This window comes from Primulina tabacum, chromosome 7, assembly GCF_025594145.1.
Source record: "Primulina tabacum isolate GXHZ01 chromosome 7, ASM2559414v2, whole genome shotgun sequence".
NCBI lineage: Eukaryota > Viridiplantae > Streptophyta > Magnoliopsida > Lamiales > Gesneriaceae > Primulina > Primulina tabacum.
In genome coordinates this window covers 37,286,276-37,308,826 of record NC_134556.1, presented here as the reverse complement: position 1 = coordinate 37,308,826, position 22,551 = coordinate 37,286,276, and the positions used below count along the sequence as shown (strand labels likewise).

General features: G+C 32.2%; 2 protein-coding genes and 1 long non-coding RNA gene across 4 annotated transcripts; 1 reads left to right on the top strand and 2 right to left on the bottom strand.

The window, feature by feature from the left end:
* Positions 1–382: 382 nt before the first annotated feature.
* Positions 383–3,801, bottom strand: LOC142551665 (serine decarboxylase-like). Of its 2 annotated transcripts, none has more exons than XM_075661023.1 (6): positions 3,668–3,801; positions 3,230–3,567; positions 2,605–2,836; positions 1,779–1,972; positions 1,491–1,627; positions 383–1,060 (listed from the first exon to the last, which is right to left on the bottom strand). In XM_075661023.1, the coding sequence occupies exons 2-6, from the start codon at positions 3,564–3,566 to the stop codon at positions 494–496; spliced, it is 1,467 nt and encodes a 488-aa protein (XP_075517138.1). In that variant the 5' UTR covers position 3,567; positions 3,668–3,801; the 3' UTR covers positions 383–493. The 2 variants fall into 2 exon arrangements, with proteins under 2 accessions (XP_075517138.1, XP_075517139.1); XM_075661024.1 differs by having other exon boundaries at positions 3,230–3,572; positions 3,668–3,773.
* A 1,769-nt stretch (positions 3,802–5,570) lies between these two features.
* Positions 5,571–13,581, top strand: LOC142551664 (serine/threonine-protein kinase STY17-like). The gene is made up of 16 exons (XM_075661022.1): positions 5,571–6,130; positions 6,566–6,680; positions 7,526–7,638; positions 7,785–7,898; positions 8,400–8,472; positions 8,910–9,020; positions 9,497–9,547; positions 10,299–10,441; positions 10,525–10,632; positions 10,814–10,887; positions 11,206–11,381; positions 11,601–11,696; positions 11,910–11,990; positions 12,093–12,143; positions 13,070–13,210; positions 13,294–13,581. The coding sequence occupies exons 1-16, from the start codon at positions 5,931–5,933 to the stop codon at positions 13,321–13,323; spliced, it is 1,677 nt and encodes a 558-aa protein (XP_075517137.1). The 5' UTR covers positions 5,571–5,930; the 3' UTR covers positions 13,324–13,581.
* A 5,562-nt stretch (positions 13,582–19,143) lies between these two features.
* On the bottom strand, positions 19,144–20,815 carry LOC142550946 (uncharacterized). Its single transcript, XR_012821451.1, has 3 exons — positions 19,626–20,815; positions 19,466–19,535; positions 19,144–19,368 (listed from the first exon to the last, which is right to left on the bottom strand). It is a non-coding gene; the product is annotated as an uncharacterized LOC142550946 (long non-coding RNA).
* Positions 20,816–22,551: the final 1,736 nt, after the last annotated feature.

Sequence of the window (22,551 nt, the reverse complement as noted above, 5' to 3'; positions counted from 1 at the left end):
AAAATGTAGATTGGAAATCCATTTGATTTATGTTCATTAAAACAAATCTAGAAATTTAAAATTTATATTCTCAAATTCATGTATCCAAACAAAACATCAATTCAAACACAAACTAAGATTGCACTTAAGATGGAATAATTTAATTGAGACAGATTCAAAATAAATTTGAAATAACATCAACCTTGTAAGTATTTTAAACTTATCATAATAACCTTTGCATTTACATAAATTATAAAATTGTGGATTTGAAATGTACACAACATGTATTCACTTAAGCAATCAAATTGATTTGAAACTGGTGACTTCAAATCCCTCCACCAAAAACACACACCCAAAATATACATATAATTAATATATTAAGTATATCGGAAGAGTTAGGCACTTAATCGAATGATTTCGGAATTTAGTTGTAGCGAACAATAGTGTCATACAAAACAAAAAGAGTTCTCCCAGAAGAAAAATAGAAAATAATCTAGAAGACCTAGAAAGCATATTATTTGTGAAGAACGCAGGAACAGCTCTCGCTCCCTATATCCGCCGCAAGACACGGGGGCTGAACTTTCTCGTCACTGTACCAAAGCGATCGACCTTGAATTAATTCATCCAAAAAGTAATCCAGCTTCTCAAGAGTGACATTGGGCATAACAATAGCGTGGGCCATATTTCCCTCGCAGGCAAGTTGCCAACGACGGACAAACTCCTCGTCTCGAGGTCGTTCAAACACGACAGTGCTGCTCAGTTCATTGAGCATTGCGCTAATGCCAGCTCCAATGAGACGGTCTTTCAAATAATGAGCGTTTCTCAGGCATTTTTGTACTTCTTTTTGGAACCCTTTGTAGCCTTTTCTGTTCAGGGAGTACCAGAGAAAGATTGGCGCATGGCCGTTTCGGCTTCCCATGATTGTTGCATCTCTTGAGGCGAGATATTCTACATTCCTTGAAAGAGCGTTTATGTGCCGAAGCCTTGTGAGCTGCACACCACAAGGCATGGGGCATCCCACAAACTTGTGGCCAGATACACTGACACTGCCAATGGGCTTCTTGAATGTAACCTTGGGTGCCTGCAATAAGACCCGAAGAACTGAGAGAAAGAAGAGTGGTAAACCAAATTCCTAAACAAACTTGAATGAAATGAACAAAATAAAGTAAAATGCTGGAGCACCCTAAAAAATTGCACCCCCATGGTACTCAGATGTGACAAGAAGTCGGCACTTAGGTTATCTCCACTCTTCTTTTACTAAAATTCGAAATTTTCAGCCGGTGATGTGCCATTTTCAGCTCCAACTCCTAGAGTTTCTTAAATTAAACACTATGTTTTAATTCTCCAATAACTATATTACAGGGCTAAATTCAATGGCAAAAATTGGTCTCAAAACACTCCTCAGAGTAGATATTTGATCCTACAGCTGCATGCTTTTGGAGGATCAATGTAGGAAATGATGAGTAACATAAACAGATAACAATGAAGCTCAGCAAGAACAGTTAGAAAACCTTTTTGACAAATGGCATCATGAGCCCAAAAAGAGCGCCATCACAATGGATATAGAATCTATCATGTGAAAACCCACAGTCTTCAAGAGTCTGTATAACCAGATCAAGGTCGTCAACAGCCCCCTTAACAGTAGTTCCTGCAATGCAGATATTGTTACCAATATAGGGATATAACTCAACAATGTACAGCCATATTTGCAGTTTAAGGAAACTCAATCTCACTCCACACAGCGGACAAACAGTAGCTAGTATCAGACTTGGAGGCAGAAAAGAGAGAGAAGAAATCACCTATGTTGACATTAATGATTGCTGGTTTGTCCTTGTTTGGAAGTAGCTTAGTTTTAAAATCATTACAGTCTATCTCCCCCGTTAACAGAGTCCCGACTTTCACAGATTCCATTCTGTACATTCTTGCTGCTTTGAACACAGAATAGTGGGACTCTTTTGATGCATAGAGAATTCCATCAGGAAACACTTCCCTCCTGTACAATGGAATAAAGAATCATTTACTTATTATGAAGTATGAACCTTAAAGGTTTCCACGCAAACACCACTTGGACACAATTGGGAAAGACCACCATGTTCAAGTTATTGCCAACATAGAAAGTCACGCTAATTTACACTAAAACAAACACTGTTGATAATGTTTTGTTCAAAACTCAAAATGAGACCAGATTCTTGAGAATAGTTGTGTAGAATTATAATCTGAATCAAACAAACTTCTATTTTAACAATTTTTTTTGTAAATTACAAAAAAAATTAATATTTACAATTAAGATTGAACCTATTGAAAGAAATGGAAAATTATTTACCTCGGATGTGAAACTAATAGCAGGGAAAAACAAACATTTTTCGTAAGCATATATTAGTTTAGCTTTTTGACCAAATTTTTTTTCTCAAAAACTTTTTCAGAATAGTGATGAAACTATTAATTAACGCAAGCATTAACATGTTGATTTAATAATATCATCCCTCATAGTGAGAACTATGGTAAAACTAGTTTCTTGATGTCTTGAACCAAGTGAATAACCAGAATGATAATTGAACCAAATCCATAGACGAACCTCTGTATTTGTAGTTAGAACCTCATAGACACAGACCAAAAGATACCTACCCTAGAAGGATGCCATGAAGATTGCCCTCAGTTCCACAATTTGTGATATATCCCCAATAATCATCCTTTTCTATCTCCCATAGACGGGCAAACCAATCCAAAACACCAATTTCGAACTGTCTTGAGTGCACACCATAGTTGCTTTCAATGAATGGATCTCCGAGGTTGTTAATAGAGAAGTGCTGCAACTGACTAAGTGCACCATAATCGAAGTCCAAATTATAAGGATACCCTGTGCGAAACAAGAAAAAAAAATTACGAAGCGATGAGAACCATGGATTATGATAATGTCTAACATATTACCAGCAGTTAAGACAAATTAAGCAGCAGGAAAAAAACATAAAACAAAAAATGTGAAAACTGTTCCATAACTCCAAGAAAAACCAAGAACCAACGTGCAATAAATCTCTCTGGTGTTTCGGTACAGTCGTCCCAAATTAGACAAGAGTCCATGCTAAATTCATTCGGTTTAATATAAGCGTCAAAACTCTCTGTCAACCACTAGTTGCAGAGGTAATTGCTTCGGCTTCTGCAATTTCAATCAAAATCTCTCCGTAGGTAACTCATGTAAAGATCCCCAAGATAGTTGCGAAAATTTCCAAAGATATGCAGGCTTCTCAAATACCTAAATGGTGCTTGGTCCTTTCGACGAGCGTTCTGCGGTATCTAGCCAATATGCTGGCCATATATGCCTCCTTATCCCCCGTCGATTCATCGTCAGCGTCTGGCTCCGTCACCTCCAAGCTCGTGGTATGCACGTTCTTCCCCAAAACTATCTCTCTCTTCTCCCAATCATCTTCGGTACTCGAATCCACCACCGGCGGCACTTGCTCTGCCACCACCGCCGATGGATCAAACGATTCCACGCCCGACAACTCCGTCAAGAGATCCGCAGATTTTTCGTGCCTGAAAGCTCCGTTAGACGCCATTGGTTCTTCAATCTCTACGCCAGTCCCAACCATGCTGCTCTAGATCAGTAAAAAATGGGGGAATACACCAAATACAGCAATTTTTCCCCTAAAAAACAAGAATAAACACACGAATGGCTATAAAAATGTATGACCTGGTAAAGACAGTTGTGGATAATTAATTACAGGAGAAACTGAAGAATCGGGCGAAATTGAAGCTGGTGAATAGGAGGAAATGTATAATTTTAATTAATATGTCTATAAAAATCTATCCAAAATATAAATATATATTTCTAAGACATTCACGAATAAAATTTAATTTTGGAATGATTTCCTAAAAAATAAAAAATTTGCTCAAAAAATATTATTAATTTTACTATTATTATTGTTAATATAACAAAAATAATAATTATTAATTCTCTGTTGATAGTCATGATAGTCATTCAATAAAATATTAATAAATTTTATTTTTTATATTAATTATATAAATATGACATAGATATTAATGAAACAACAGTTATTTTGTCATGTAATAAAATCCGGGTTCGTCGAGTCAGGAAAATACTCTTTAAATGAATAAATATCATTATCTCTGTTAAAAATAAAAGTTTACGATAAAAAATAAAATATCAAACTCACAAAATATATTAAATTACATACTTTATAAATATTTTTTTTACTCAACTGTGTTTTTCTTCACAAATTGAGAGAACTATTTATAGAATTTCTTTGAAAATAATCTAAAAATAAATATATCATTACATACATCATCACACATTAATTTTCAATATTTACAACTCTTATTTTCAACGCTCAATCTCTTATTTTATACCATCTCAACATTATTAATTCCTAAAAATTTTACTATATTTAGCTCGAATTATACTACATTTAGAATTAAATCAATCGAATATCTCGATTTATTATCTCATTAATTATTATTGTCTCATCCCACGAGTCTGATAAATAATCACACATCAAGAAGTGCATGACAAACTTGAACTGATATTTGCATAAACGTGGATGACTAATGTGTCATTATAATAAAATTAAAACATTAAAGTTTCGTGTTTGTATAATTAATCATTGAGCCAATTTTATGGGATTAGCTGTCGGATCATAAATCATACCAGCCAATTTCCAGTAATTTTATTTTTTATTATATTTTCCCAAAATAAAATAAAGAGGAGAAAAATAGAAGATAAGTTTAAAAACATACTACGTCAGGCTCATTATTACAATCCTACCCCACCACGTGGTGTTGTCCTTAGAATCAAGTGGGCCCAGAGAATCCCCATGCTGACACACGTTTCTGTTTCGGCTGGACCAGCCCATTGTTCGATCTACGTACCCATAGATATGGGCCATGTTATCTCAAGTGGGCTTTTCTAGCCCAAAATGGTGGATGGTGACGTTGTATACACCGGAAGCCCTCTCGTATCTGAACTATTCACTTTACCTTTCGTTTCAATCAAATCTTTCCTCAACAGTAATTGGAAAATATGTGCTTCCGAACAACAAAAACCATACGATTATTCTTAAAATTTTATAAACTATATTTTTTATAAAAAAAATGGTCTTTTATTGAGCTACCATATGATGTGAAGGATAATAAATTAAATTATTAAATATCTTTATTTTATTCAATATTTTGTTCAAATTCTACGAATAATTATATATAGAGTAGGTCTCTTGTTATCCGTGCGATATTCACAATAAAAATAATACTCTTAACATGAAAAGTCATCCATGATATCCGTCTTACAAAATACGACCCGTGAGATCGTATCACACAAATTTTTTTCTTATATGTATCTTAATTCAATTTCGGTTTTGAATTTGGTTGTACTCTTGATTTGATATCATACATGATTAGTTCGATTTCATCGTCACAGATCTAAAACTAATTTAATCTTTTTTCGAATTAGATTTGATAACTCGAAATGAACTTGAAATTTAATATCAAATTTAAACTTTAATATGGTATAGGCTCACACGACCTTTATTGAGGTTATCTACCAAGGACGACCCTACCTTTCGTAATTATTACATGTCCCCGGAAGCCCTATCCATTCGCACCAGTCAACTTTTTCATTATCCTCTCTCACACACAGTCGCAGGAAAACAAACGTGTAACTAAAGTACACGGTCGTGCGGGGGTCTCCAGCAAGACAAAAGACTGACAATTTTGAGGCAAAAATTTCCTCCCTGTACGGTTTTTGTGCTGGAGAAGCTGCGATTGGCACAGTAATGGCGGACCAATTAACCCCTCGGTCGTCGCATAGGGGAAAAATCCAGTGAGAAGAGTTACAGTTCCAGTGAAAGTCAACTAATTCGATCCATATACGTTTTATTTTCAAATTTTGTAATATAACTTATTCGTTGAGAAAATATACGCATTTATTTGTAATAATCTATATGGATTTCGTGGAGGAGGTGGGGGAGAGTTCATCCCCGCCGCGGACCTACAGCATCGTCGGCGGAAGTTGCGGAGGAGGACACGATGTGATCAGGAATGATGTTTTTACCCGTTTGATGGAGAATGGAAATGAGGAGGTGGTTGGAAATCCTCATTTTCGTGAACAGTTGGAAGCTCATTTCAACCGCCTTCCTCAAAGGTGCAATTTTTTTTTAATTTTTTTGTGCGCGAAGTGCGATGAAATAGGAATTCTTTGTGCGTGTTTGCGTTGAATCGTTTGAGTTTGTATGTTTTTTGTTTTGCTTTAGATTTGGAGTGCGCTTTTGCCATTGAATTGCTTGTGATTGTTTTCCTGAATTGCTTGTGTTTGAAAACGTATCGCTCTTTGTGTACGATGCTGGAATATAGTTAGCATGCATGTTATTTGTTTCGAGTCACATTCATTGGGCTTGAGATTCAATGATTCATTATTAGAATTTGATCTTTTAAACCAGAGGATAACCCGAATCTTTCCAGGAGATCTATGATTTCTTTTCGACTTGTTTTACAATATTCTTGTTTTGAATTTTTGTCTATTTGAACTTAGTATGGACCTTCGGTGCTGCCATTTAATCCATCGTGGTGTGTTTTTCAGTTATATGTTGGATATAAATATCGATAGAGTGGAAGATGTGTTGTTGCATCAAAAGCTTCTTTCTAGGGCTAAGGACCCTGCTAATCGACCCGTTTTCCATATTCGTTGTCTAGAGGTATGGATATATATTCATTGGCATTTTAGACACTTTACTGACTAGCTCAATTCAAAATTTCCCATATTTTCTAGGAATTTACCATTACTCAAAACTCTTGAATCTTTTGATTCGTTTATCTACATTTTAGTAACTTTACAGGATCTGAAGATTGTGTGTGAAAGTAGACAAAAATACAAAAGGCAGATTTTTGCTGCCAAAAATTATATGGATTTGATTCTGTTATTAATGGCAGTGTCAAAAGAATAAACTCTGTTGTTAATTTTACAGTCGTTGAGTAATCTTGATACCATTTCGAAGTTCTCTCTCATTTAGGTGATGCTATTACTGTGACTCACTAAACTTGTTTTTTCTTTATTAATCATCATAATGATTTTTTGCGAGCAAAGCATGAAAAGTATGAGAAATCCATCTTACAATCCCCATTTCAGTCGACTCCTGAGGTAAAAGGTTAATAAAGCAGACTGAATTTTGCGATTGCACCACTCTTGCTAGTGCCGTGTACATGTGATCATTCAAAGACAACTAAATATTTTTTTGATGTCCCACCCAACTCCCAAGTATTTGTAAAACCTTTCCTGGAACGGTTTAAATGATTCCCGTGTAGCAGAAAGATCTCGTTGGTCCCCCATGTACCTTCCATGTGAAATACTGGAATCAGAAGATTATTTTGCTTTACCGCTGGCTATTGCTTTTATTGTATCGGCTGTTTGTTGCAGATGGTCGTTCTGCACCCTTTTTTTTTGCGTATTATTTTTGCTGCTTACTTTATTGTACATCTCATTTTTCTTTCTATATGTGACTCATGTTTACTCTCCTGCTGTATAATTTTTCATCTGCCACAGGATATTTGCACTAGAACCAATGGCATTGATGATGAACAAGTTTCAAGTTTTCCTCCCGCCTCGAATCGATGTGGTGCTGTTGATGACAAAGAAGCCAAATCATCAAGTCGTAGGTGCTTGTGATTTTAAATGTTTAGTTGTCTAATTTATTTTTCACCACTCCAGATAACATTCTTATGCCTGCCGGGTGCTTGTTGCTGTCGTATTATGTTTTTATCTAGTTCTTACAATATTCTAGTCTGACTGTGACTTGAAACAGGAACTTTGTGGGTGGCTTCGAGACTTGTTCTAAGCTAGAGGGTCTAAATTTAGATATCAAGAAGAATTCTAATGATAAAGACAAGGAAACTCCAGCAGAATATTCTCCTAGAAGGTAATTTTTGGGCCGTTTTATATGCTTTGTGTTATTATTTATCTTATTAAGGATAACAGTGTGTTATTTAATATTTGAGGGCTAAGAAAAATCCACCTATTCTTTGCTCCCGAGTATTCATTAAAATTTCCGGCCTGTTAGGTGTTAAGATAGTCAGCTAAAAATGTCATGCCTGATAAATTCTCTGATCAAGTCCTCTTCAGTGGACTTCAGTGCCTTTTATGCTTCTCTCGAGCCATTTTACTTCCTCAACCCAGCAATTTCTGACTATCATATGGAGGGATTTTGCGTAACTTAGTAATTCTCTTTCTCATCTAGAAACTGCTGTAGATACTCTGTTCTCTTTGTTGCACCATGTCTATAGATCATCCAAGCTTGAAGCTCACTTGGCCCAAGACTCTCTCTCTCACTTGAATGCACGTGACCTGCGAACTCTTTCAATTTTTCTTCATTAGTGCTTCTTGTATAAAAATAAATTTACTATAAGCATGAATAGTGCAGGCAGGAAGCTTTGCACACACCAATTCATGAAGTAGTATTTTGTACCATTGACAAACCTAAGCTTCTTAGTCAGGTAAATTACAAAGCGTATTTTCTGCATTTTTAAATAGATATCTGGTCTTTACCATGCAAATTTTTTTGTGAACTTCTGTGCCTTGGTCATTGTTATGGAGTTAGGCTGATGATTTGTATACGTTCTCATTCAGCACCAATCAGAATATGTTATGTAAGTCACGTCACGTTTCAAAATGATGGTGCCTCATTCTTGTCCGAGAAAAATGAGAAGCTTCAATATTACCTGTCGGATATGCTCAATTGCATAGTTTCTTAAGTATCTACTAGTCTTTTGGTTTTGATTCTTCCTTTCTTTTCTCTGTTTTCCTTTTTAAATTATTCTTCCTCTCCTCTTCCATCATTTGAGGTTTCATGTTAGTGGTATTTAGATTTGACAATTGAGCATTACCGAGTTTTGTATTATTGAAGTCTTTGACTCTTATTTCTCTTATGCAGCTTTCTGCTTTGCTCTCAGACATAGGACTTAACATACGGGAAGCTCATGTATTTTCAACGATGGATGGCTACTCTTTAGATGTATTTGTTGTTGATGGATGGCTTGTTGAGGTAACTGCGGTGTAGTTTACCAAGTTCAGTATCATTCTCAATCTCAGTATCTAGTGGGGGTGGGGGGCAATCAGAGGTTGTTTTAAGTTAGGTAGAACATGAAATTCCTGCATTTCCAAATTTGAGGCAACTTTCATCACATCCAATTGTAATTTGCCGACTTGTTTCTTATCATGTTGTCCACAAACTTTCAGCTAACCATTAATTCATCCACAGTATCTTAATTGCGAAAAATAACATCATTTTAGTTCACCAGTGGAACCTTTTTATTTTGACACGCCTCTGACAAGGACTACATTTTCTTTTCATGTACATTGACTGAGACTCTCATTGGACTATTGGCGGTTCCTGTATTTCAAGATGTCTGTGCAGTAGTGTGTGAAATTTTATCTGTAGAGCATTGAAATAATTTTTAAGTCTATGATCGAGGATGTTGCTATGTCGAAATGTTGTTGACTTTTATACGTTGTGGCTAGGATAAAGAAGGTTTATATGAAGCGATGACACAAGCAATTGCTAGAAGTGAGGTAATTGACATTGATATACTTCATATTTTTTTGTGTTTATCTTTCACCTTCTTAAATTCCTTCATTTTGTTTTCATAATTCGAGAATTCGGCTAATCCGTTATTATGTATTTGATGTACTTCCAAGGATACGTTCTAATGTAAAGGAGTTTGTTTATCACACTTTATTCTGTTTGGTTAAATCTGAGTCACATCCGATAAAAAAATCTATTATTTGATTGAAAGAGCATGTATTGTTCAAAGACAAGTAAAGAAGCCATACTTCTTCATAGATAATCAAAGTGAAGAATTTACCATGGAACAATAAATCAGAAGCGCAGTCCAGTTCGATCAAGCAAAACTAGCCTTGATGACTAGTAAGGTTAAAACTATGTCATGTGTGTTTGATTCTCAGCAGATAAATAAAATATTAAATGAGCTTTAATGTAGCTCAATACTGGTGAAGTGCAAGTAGCTTGGTGTTCTTTCAGTCATCTCAAGGGCTTTTGAGTTGAGTTAGATTCCATAAGGTTACTAAAGATATCAAAGGTTTTGCATCTCAAACAACTTTATATTTTTGGTGAGGTCATTACTTGACATAATAGCTGAACCAGGCCTAGGGAAGGTCATTGGTTGAAATACTGTAATCCATTAATGAAAAAGAATTCCATGTGCTAAGCTTTTTGAAAATAATACCTCATGAATGTGGGGGACTGTGTTAGAGGCCATCATATTCAACATCTCACATATTGAACGGCTTAAAATTTGTTTAGGGATCGTGGTCTGGTTCTTTGCAGGCACGGCCAATGTTACTGGAGAAAGCTAATGCCATGCAAGCAAAATATGAAGATTGGGAAATAGATTGGAGATTATTGAAGATAGGGGATAAAATTGCTGCTGGATCTTGTGGAGATTTGTTAGTTTATAGCTTGATGATTAGTTTGTTGTTTTACTCTGTCCTGTGTTACCATTGCTAACATTTTGAGTGTTTTTTACCAGGTATCGCGGAATATATTCTGGCCAGAATGTTGCTGTCAAGGTCCTTAGATCTGAGCATTTGAATAATTCTCTGGAAGTGGAGTTTAAACAGGAAATTGCTATTTTAAGGTAACTTTCATTACAGCTTTTAGAATAGATGGTCATGCGTTTTTTTCCCGATTCTCCCTCATGTTTTTTTTTTATTCGTCTCGAAATTTTTGAAATTTTGCATTCAAAAAAGTTTGATCTTGTCACCACCAATTCCAACTCGGTTCATTGAATTTTATAATATTTACTTTGTTCAATGCAGACAGGTACAACATGAAAATGTCGTACATTTCATAGGCGCTTGCACAAAGCTGCCACATGTATGCATAGTAACAGGTATTGTGCTTACTATGAGAGTAATTGTCTTTCAACTTTTGTAATGTGCAATGCTTGGTGTGACTTAGCTACTTCTGATTTGCAACATATTATAAGTACCATGCATGCAACTTAGCTATAGGAGTATGGCTATTGTTGTTTTGAACTGTCAAACTAATTCTGTGTTCTTCCATTCTCAACCTTAAGTAAAATATTTATGTAATAGGAGAAAACTTAAAATTATCTGAAAGTCCCATAGTTGTTTCTTCTTCAGTGTTTGATTGTAACTATGTCTATAGTTTACTAATTTATTCATGTCGCTACTGATTTTGTGTTTAGAGTACATGCCTGGTGGGAGCCTGTATGAATATTTGCATAAGAATCATCTTGTCTTGAAACTCCCACAACTGCTGAAGTTTGCAATTGACATCTGCAAAGGGATGGAGTACCTTCACCAAAAGAACGTCATACACAGGGACTTGAAGACAGCAAATTTGCTTATGGATACTCACAATGTAAGTTCTTAAGAAATGATATTTTCTTGCTTGAATTTCTAGCTGGATTGCATACTTATTCTTAATATTGTATGATGCTACCTCTTGCCACCATATTGTTGGCTATGGTGTCGGCTTTCTTATTCACGAGATTCTTTATCAGTTGCTTGAGCTTGTTTTGCATCGTTTATAACTTATTGGTGCATACGTGTATTGATCAGTTCGATAATTTGTTTCAAGGTTGTTAAGGTAGCAGATTTTGGAATTGCTCGGTTCCAGAACAATGGTGGGGTGATGACGGCAGAGACTGGAACATATAGATGGATGGCACCTGAGGTGGCGTTTTAAGATTTTCTTATATTGTGACAAGTAAATTTTTCATAGAAAAAGAGGGATCCAAATTTCTTAGTTCTGCATTTAAATCTTTGTTCTGTTAGTTTGGAGTGACTTAGGTTGTAAAATGTATCTATAGCCAAAAATTCTTGATTCTGAATATCCCATCCCATGCGCTATCTAACTCGTGGTTTTTACTCATCGTCTAATTTACAGGTGATAAATCATCTACCTTATGACCAAAAGGCAGATGTGTTCAGTTTTGGTATTGTTCTATGGGAGATTATGACAGCCAAGGTGGTTCTGAAGTTTCTAATCTTTATAAATATTAGTTAGTGCTTGCAACCAAGTAATGCCAGAACCATGACATGATTATTTCTACGTTTTTTTACCTTTCAGGTTCCTTATGATACCATGACCCCAGTACAAGCTGCCCTGGGAGTGAGACAGGTTTGTGCACTTTTTGTGACATGTTAAGTTTGTTAGTTTATAGATGAAAGATGGCTGAAATTGCAGAAATGGCTACAAGACATGTTGGTTTTGCCAATTTCTGAAGGCTTATTTCGCCCCTACCAAATCTGGTATGCTATTGGGAGCGAGTGGGCCTTCTGGGATACAGTTAATCCCTATCTTAGATTGCATCTTGCACTAAGAGAACCAAACCACCAGACACACACAGCAGTCGATGAATCATATACTTTATAAATTAGTTTCTGCATCAAGTAATTTCTACGGTTTATGGAGAAGATAAGGAGATTGAGCCGATTAATTTCCTGCAAGCACATTTGGAGTTGCATATGTCCACTGTGAACAGATATGAGTGTCCAGGTGATATAACTCGAAATTTAAAAGTCTAATTCAAAATAGAACAAAAATATCATTTGCCAGGTTAGAGTATTAGTATTATCAATGCAATGTCATTGTAATAATATCTAGAACTCAGTAATCTCTTAAGCATAATAGGCACTAGTTTTTTAATTAGTGCTTCGACATCTACACTCGCACTTAAAGAGATCCTTTATTTTATAGAACTCTTGTTTTGAAAATGCTCCTTCAGTTTTTCTCGCTTGTATGATGAGCTGATATGTAACACGATTACATACTTATTGCGCTGACAATTGCTCTATGTTCCATGCCTTCTAATATTGATGTTTGAGATAATGACGTTTTGAATTAACAAGGTATAATAGCCCTAGTGCGCAAAGACAAGAACAGTATTTTGAAATAAAAACTGTAGTAATAAACGTAACGTGATGCTTGATTGGATTGACCTGTACACATCTGCTTGTCTAAGTTTGAAGGGAACAAAGTTGGAATATCAATTATGAGCATGAATGTCTAGGCTGAGATGTTAACTACTTTTGTCCAAATTCTAGGGACTTCGACCTGAACTCCCCAAAGATGCTCATCCCAAGCTGTTAGACCTAATGCAGGGATGCTGGCAAGCTCTTCCTACTGATCGACCCTCGTTCAGCAGTATTCGAGTTGAACTTGAGCAACTCCTACAAGAAGTGGAGGTAGAGAAATTCACCTTTTCTTGCAAACAACTTTCACCGTCGTTATTTATTGAAGCCACACATTAAAATACACATATTCCCAGGATACTCGAGATGTACCTAATGGCTGTTAAAAGAATAAATCACACAATCTCGGCATGTTTCTATAGCAAGTGGTGATGGGCACTGAGAGTCTTTCCAACTTATTTGGTCTTACTTGGCTCGACTCCTGATTGATATGGACCTATATAACTCAGTTATAGGAATCGTTTTGTTGGTGTATGTAGCGTCACACTATTGACACGAGGGTGTATACTTTTTTTTCGTTCGAGATAAAAACCATCCATCAAGACCTCTGTAAAAAGTCACGATATACAATAGTTGATAACCAAGATGGTAACACTCAATTAAACCACTCTAATCCAGACTCGAATTTGATGACCTTCCGAGCTAGATGGTGTGCAACTTCGTTAGCCGAGGGTCCATGCTTGTACATGGATAGGCATAAAAACCATGAGTCTGATCGTAAAAACAATTAATGCGTCAAAATGGTAATTGGTTGGTCGTCATATATTTTGTTTCATGTTTCCTCTTTTCAGAATAAAAGTGTCAATTGGTAAATTTTAGATTTTTATAAAATTAAAGAAGATATTTGAGATTTTTATTTTTATTTAATGGATAGTATTCTTTTATTTGGGCTCTTTTTGTTCGGATTTCTTGTTCGAAGAGACCAAATATAATAAATATTCAATTTGTTATATGCATGTCTTGTATATATGAAACATGACAAAAACTTGTGTGAGACGGTGTCACATGTCGTATTTTGTGATACAGATCTCTTATTTGGATCATCAATGAAAAAATATTAATTTTTATGTTAATAGTATTATTTTTTATTGTGAATATCGGGAGTATTGACATGTCTTACAGATAAAGATTCGTGAGATCGTTTCACAATAGACATAACATTTATAAATCTACTGTATAAAAAGTTCTATAAACCGGAGCCCGCAATAGGGAACACGGAGAATCTGAAAATATTTTTTTTAAAAAAAATACCTCATTATGCATATATTTTTAGCTTGAGCAAAATCATAATTTTTTTAAAAAAAATTGATTGGAGGTTAAACTTACTTTTCTGCAAATAGGATTTCGTAGCCTATGATAAAGAATATTGAAAATCATTTTGCTCTCTCAGTCATAAAAAAAATATATATGACATTTCCCCCCTCGATATAAAATAATACCTACTAATTGCTTTCACTTCAGTCAATCACACTTTGCATTATTAACAATAATCAAAATATAATTAATATAAAAATATGCTGGAAATACTCCGAGAACAAAGGTTATTTAAGAAAATTTCGAGAAATAATCTTGGTCGAATTTTATTTTTGAAAAATAACTCTCTCTAAATATATTTGAGTTATCATTTAAAAAAATTATTAAACAATATTATTTTACTAACTACTATCTTTTGTTCATGATTCAAGCGATATCATTCACATAACATGGTGGAAAACTCAAACCAGCACTCGGACTCGATCTTATATGTGAATTTATACATTAAACAACACATTTGCATGCATGCAACCACGGTTTCACGTCAATGGATTATTTATTTTATTCGCCCTTACAATATATAAATACACATAAATTTATGTTACATTTATATTATTAATATTAGTAGTCATCAGTTCCACAAATTTTCCATTAGATCAGTGTCCCGAAAAATAAAATAAAGTAAAATATATATGAGTAGGTCTCACGGTCTCACGAATCTTTATTTTTGAGACGGGTCAACCCTGCCGATATTCAAAATAAAAAGTAATATTCTTAGCATATAAAATAATATTTTTTCATGGATGACCCAAATAAGATATATGTATCACAAAATACGACCCGTGAGACCGTCTCACACAAGTTTTTGTCAATATATATTAGTTTCACATATAACTAATCACAAAGTCCTTGGCTAGCTAATCTCACAATATTCTTAGCCAACTTCACTGATTTTCAAGTAGAAGTTATATATAGATTGGAGGTGGTGTTGGAGATTGTAGTAATAGGTTGGAGGTGGCGGCGGGGGCGTAGCCAAGATTTTAAAATCGGGTGGGCTGGGCATTGAAAAATGTAAATATTATTTAATGTATTTTTAAATTTTTTTGTTATATTTTGTATAATATTAATATTAACTAGATAAATTTTAAAAATCATCTTAAAAATTTAATTTATCAAGATACATGATAAATATCATTTATAATAATGAACTTTTTAAATAAATTCATAGTAAAGTAAGTAAAAAAAATTGAATGTACATATCACATTATTCATTCAAATAATTTAGTTATACAATTTTGTACTCTAATAATTATCATTGAATTTGATTATTATTTAGTATTTATATATTTTTAGTTTATTCAATATATTTATGTGAATACATACTTATAATCAGAACAACACAAATATATATATATATATATATATATAAAGTGTAGAATTAGAATGAGTAAATATATAAAATATATATATATATATATATATATATATATAAAGTGTAGAATTAGAATGAGTAAATATATAAATTAAATAACCACATAGAATGTTAGATTATTTAAAACTCATGGAAATCCAGGTATAAAAATTTTATTCAGTGACTAAAATTTCAAAAATACATGACTATATATATATATATTAATCCCGAGATTAGGGTGGGCTTCCTAGTGAAGCTACTACGTCCATGGGTGGCGGAGTATATACTTCTTTGTAATTCGTATTAAATAAAATCAATATTATATATGTACTTTAAAATTTTATTCATACGAAGACTTTTATAGCAAATATTTGACATATAGACACTCAACGAGTATATTCGTGACTAATGTTAGATTCCGATCAGTCATATATTAATTAAATTTAATATGTATTTGTCATTAAACTAAATGTTATAATATTTAATTTTTATGTAATCTCATATGTTGGCCAAATATACAATCAGTTGAACAAGAAAAAGGAAAATATATTACAAAATTGTAGTTGATGCCGGGAAGAAAAATGTGAGGGAAAATATAAATTTTGCCAAGTAACAAGCATGTTTTTCGTTTTTTGTCATGTTATCACGTCATTTACAGTCTCGGTCCATTAATTTACACTTTATTCAATTTTATATCAAATTGCTAACGTAGAGCCGAGAAATGATGATATGTATCATTGAAAATTGACGACAAGAATTGCTAACGTGTTTGATGTCACGTCAGCACTTCGGTGAAAATAGACTAAAATCGAAAAAAATTGCAAGTTAGTGGATTAATACCATTAATTGACCGATAAAATAATTAAAAAATAAAATAAAAATGTGCAATTTACAAGATAAAAAGATATAATTTTCCCAATGACATTCTCAGCTAGCGAATAATTTTTTATTTTTTTCACAAATATTACATATGTTCATGTTTTCTTCACAAGATAGCGTAACTTCAAGTTCAACTTGAAAAATTTATGTATATCTTTAACTTCGAACAATTTTTGAATAAGTAAACACAACTTAAATTGGCTTGATAGACTCAGATTTTTTTGAATCTCAATCAAGCAAGATTTTTTTTTTAATACTTTCTTTATAATTTTTATTATTTGCAGTCGTCTTATTTGTTATTTGAATTCGATTCACACCTAGCAGCCTGAACCGAATTTTAAACATATCCACGAATTAATTTTTTAAAATTCTAAATCTCAGCTAAATGACTAATAGGCCTTTATTTATTTTTTAATCGATCTCACGAATCTTTATCTGTGAGACGGATCAACCCTACCGATATTCAAAAAAAAGTAATACTCTTAGCATAAAAAGTAATATTTTTTATGGATGAACCAAATAAGAGATATTTCTCACAAAATACGACCTATAGTGACCGTCTCACGCAAATATTTTTCTTTTTTATTTTTGAAAGAAAAAAAAAATAGTTAAAAACCAATCTCCGAAGTAGTCCTTCGATGGGCTTATTATCTTGTGATTAGTCTTCAGGATTCGAACATGCAAAGTGATAAATAATTATTGAAGATAATGACATAAAGTAGAGAGACAGTGAGATTATTTCTTGCCAGCCTTGCTAGCTAGCTATTCTATTATTTTTCAAAAAACAAAGAATGAAAATCTTGGAGGATTCGGATTTGGGCATCGATATCATCAAATTATGAGAAAGTGATTTGTGTCCAAATTAACAGGCACGATGCATACCATCTGTCTCAAGCCAAATTTATTGCGAAATCGATTGAAATATATTTAATTTATGTAATATATTTATTTTTCAAATTATAACATATATATATATATATATATATATACTATATTATTAAGTGTGAGACCCTTAGAGTAACTATCCTAGAGAACACCAAAATATTTAATTACATAATTACCCTACTAAAAACTTCCTCAAGTCACTCCATATTTTACGTAGAAAAAAATCTAAACAAAACATCACTTTTAAATCGAACAAATTTTCTAAATTGAAAATAATTTCGTGTTAATTGTTTAGTATTATTTGATCAAATTAAAAATAATAATAACACATGCAACGCATGTACATCTTTTACTAGTATATATTAAATTAGCAGCACATTTGACGATATAAAGTAACAAAAATAATGGATATAATTGTAATCTTTAGGATAATTTAGATTTAAAAAATACAAAAAAAAATTCTTTAAATTAATGGCATGTTACAACATAATTTTAGATATTTTACCTACCAATTTTGATTAATATAGATGTGCACATGATATTGTTTGGGAATATTAGCAAATTATATATTCCCCTCGATAAAATCAAATAAATTTTTTTGCAAAAGGAGACACGTAAGTTATATAAACTAGTGGATTCTATAAAAAAAATACAGAAGTTTTTAAATTTTAAAATAAAAGTTAATGATTTTTGAATTTTAAACGATATAAGATAAAATTAAATATAAAAAATATTATAATATAGTAAAATCATGTAGTTAGTTCGATATGATGAACAATATTTTAGGCAAATTCAAAATTACACACGGACTCCATATATACATATATATATATATATATATATATTTCAATATTTTAGCACCAACCAAACTTGTCGGTAATGTCATATCAAAACCCCTCGACTCTTTCAAATTTAGCTTTTTCTCTCCAAATTTAGTTTTTGTATTGGAAAATAATCCTCTTTGTATTAGTGTGTTGTTTTGCTTTTGTTTCTGCTTTTTTTTCAATCACTTTCCTTTTGGCTTGGTTTTTATTTGACTGATCAGATAAACTACAATCACTACAAAAATAAATGCTTATGGTGACATTCATAAATGTCATCATATTCAATATTTAGTGACATTTAAGTTTTAGTGACATCTCTAATAAATGTCGTCTATTCTAATGTCGTCTTAAACTTCCTGACATTTTTTAATGTCATTATAAGATGTTAATGACAACTTCATACGTGTTACTAATTATTCATATAATGACAATTTTAAATGTCAGGAAAACTAACGTTTTAAAAACATTTATACATGTCTTGTTATTATATTAATAATGACAAATTTATATGTCATTTAAAATCATTTATAATGATAACTAAAAGTGTCGTGTATGTTATTTATAGTGACAATAAAAAATGTCATTAATGATAGGTTATAAGGTTAATTTAAAATATCTCATTATGTAATCTGTAATGACACTTACAAATATCTTCTATACTAGTATATAAGGACATTGAACATTGTCATTAATAGTTATTTATAATGACTTTTTGAAATGTCTCCAAATGAGTTTTACAATGACATTTTTTATGTACATGATTTAATGTTCTATTGTGACATAAAAAATGTCATATTTTATGAAATGCCATCGATTTTTAATATTTTTTTAATATAATATTCAAGGATATAACAAATTAACATAAATACAAATACAAAATTTTAAAATAGAAATTAAATTGCTAATCAATAATTGTCATTAATTTTGCAATCATTACTGTATAAGACTGACAAATTTGTTACCTCGAAAAATATCTATACCCCAACAAATGTACCAAATGTATTTAGTTTAAGAACTAGCAAACAATTAAGTCTTGTAAAGCACAACATAAGCAAACTCGTGATGCATCTTCATTCTTCAACCATCTCATCTTAATCAAAATCCAATATTCTTGTCACCTACAATAAAAATTCATATATTTGTATGAATGAAATATAATTAAAGAAGCACAAAATAAAGAGATTAAAATTTAATTCAAACTAGTGAATATCATACCAAATGATAAACTGAAAAATTATTATTTATCCAAATGCACCTAGTAGAAATCTTTCTTATTAACTGTCAACTGCAAATATAATTGATATTGGTTTAAAAAGATAATAACATGACGGACATAACAATAAATACTAGTTAATTGAAAAGTTGAATATCATACCAAATGACAAGGCCAAACTATCATTCCTCCAAGTGTATCCTCAATCTTTTGTAAAAGATCATATGGCCTAATCAAACACTCTTCCCGTTCTAGGACAACTAGTATTTGTATTTCACACAAATTTGGTCCCAACATTTATCTTCCTACTTCGGTATTTGGATCCATGCTACGAACCACTCTTTATGCCACAATTTTCGTCGAATCAAATAGACTTTTTATCGAGACAGAACATCAATCTACGTGAAAGTGCAAAAGAGAAGGTTTTGATAAAAACAATTATAATGTACAATCATCAATAACTATTATGCTAATGAGTATGTCCAGCTAGCCAGAAAACAAAAAAGCATAAAGAAACATAATTCTAATTAGTTAACTCATGACAGCAAAAAGCAAGAGATTTTACTTAACAGTACAAACATCAGATAGAAAATTTCATTTAGAAAAATTAGTCAACATGTGCAAGTATTTAAAACTGTAAAACACAGCCCAACATCAATCAAGAATGCTTCTATCGAGATAATGGATGAGTTAAACTCATTCAAAATGAGCCAAGATTGAAATGAGCATGATCATTCAGTTTTGATCGGACAAATATTATCACAAGAACAAGTTGCAAGACATGCAAGTAAAGGTCCAAGAAAAAATAATTACAACGGTAGAAAAAGAGGGGGGAAATTAATAGAATAAGACATTCAAATCTCCTTAAAGTGATCAGAAAATAGAATTACTTCAACAATCACATCAAAAGATAAATTTGGAAAGGAATGACAGTCTGGAGGTTAAAAACATAAAGATTGGACTAATCTTCCATCATGTCTAAGCAAACACATTATAACTAGAGAGATGCAAAATATGTATACACAACTTTGAGTTTTTTGTGTAGCATTATAATGTTAAATATTAAATCATTATATCATGTCAAACAATAAATAATAAAACATCGATTATACATGTAATATATATTCTCAACCAAAATATACTATCTAAATCAATAAATGGCTAACTTGAGATAATTATAAGCTCACACAAAACATAACTTACAAAAAAGCAAACTCCAACTCATTATGCCACATCAAATAATAAATAATATCAAAATAAACAAAAGAAAAATCATTTACGCATCTAACGTATATTCTTAAACCAAAAAGCCAATGCTGAATCAATAAAGTACTAACTCAATAAACAAGAAAAAGCTAACCTTTTCCGCTAGCTGTCATGCTACCGAGTTCTCTTGCAAGACCAACTTGAACAAAGTACATAAAATTCAGACAAAATCAAAAGGTCCAATAAGAGTAATACAAAAGAAGCAAATAGATCCTTGATGTATAAAGTTACATGCTACTTCTTTTTGAACTTCGAGCTGCGTGATTGGACAATCATAATTCGAGATAGTGTATTTGCCTTATCTTGATGTTGAAAATGAGTTTTTCCAACAGTTTTACCCCCACCATCCATTCTTATCAAGAGCAAAAGCCACAACTTGCAGATAAAAAAAAAGTTAGTTATATCCTTTGATATGATAAATAAAAGATCCATAGTGAAAAATGAAATTAAAATATATAATGCCATTTAATTTCTTGAACACAAAAAACAAAAAACGAAAGAAGAATACCTATTAATGAAAATGAACAAACTTTGCTAAGTAAACATTTTAATCAAGAAAATTAGTGCATAAAAATAAAAACACTCAGCATAAAAATGAGGATAAAAGAAATGTGACTATTAATGTCATGATTAACACCTGATTTTTTTTTTTTGAAATGGATTAACACTTGATTAAATATGATTCTTTGTGAATTTATTTTAAAATTTTAATCATATTTGATATATAGCTTACATAATCATATGTATCAATACAAACCAGCTTTTACATAGAAAATTACTATTCTTTGCAGGCTAGAGTAATCTTCTATAAACTAAAAGAACCTACTTGAATTTTTGATGAAGAAGTAATGAATAATAGTTGTAAAAAAACTTTGGAATCTATGTCAAATTTTAAAGAACAAGGGCTAAATCTCCTGAAGTTCGTGTGAGTTTAAAAGAGAATCCCAATAAAAGTCATTTGAAATGCATGATGGTGTTTCCCTAAAAAAAAAAACACCCTTTAGGATGCATAATTTAATGTGTTAAAATATTTTCAGAAATTAATTAGTTACCGATAACGAATAATGTTTACCACTGCGAAAATTACGGGGATCGAAAACCACAAAGTCAGAGAGGCAAGCAGGAACACAATTCTAAAACATAGACAGCTATATAATTCCTAAATTCACATCAGAGAGGCAAGATAAGTTATCCAAAGAAGATGAGTTGTCCAATTCAACAAATTGGACAAAGTCTATGTTATAGATATTGGTGCCACAAGATGAGATCATCCAAAGAAGCTGTTTTTATTCTAAAAAGTAAAAAGACCTGAGTATATCGCAAGGATTCAAGCTACAACGTCTTCAGTCAAGTTGCAACACATTACAAGTATTAGAGCATCTGCATTCGTTGGATGTTTAAACACCCACCAACTCATCAAAAAGCATGGGGTCCACTGCCACATAATGATTATAACAACATATCTCTTTTAACCACATTCTTTTAACATTCAAACTCATTATTTATGGGTCCCACTTCCACATACTCATTATAACAATATATCTCTTTTACCCACATTCTTTTAAAGATTCAAATTCATCAATTAAATATTTAAAATAAAAAATAAAATATATACAATGGTTTACAAATAAAAATTTAAAAAATTACAAATTTATTTTTTTTAAAAAAAATCTGAAAGTCAAAATTTAAAAACAAAATTTGAATGAATTTTTTTTTAAAAAAAATCGAAATTCAAAATTTGAAAATAAAATAAAAATAATTCAAAACACGTCCGGTGTGTAAGCAAATCAGCGACGGAAACTACGCTGGAAAAACAGGGAAA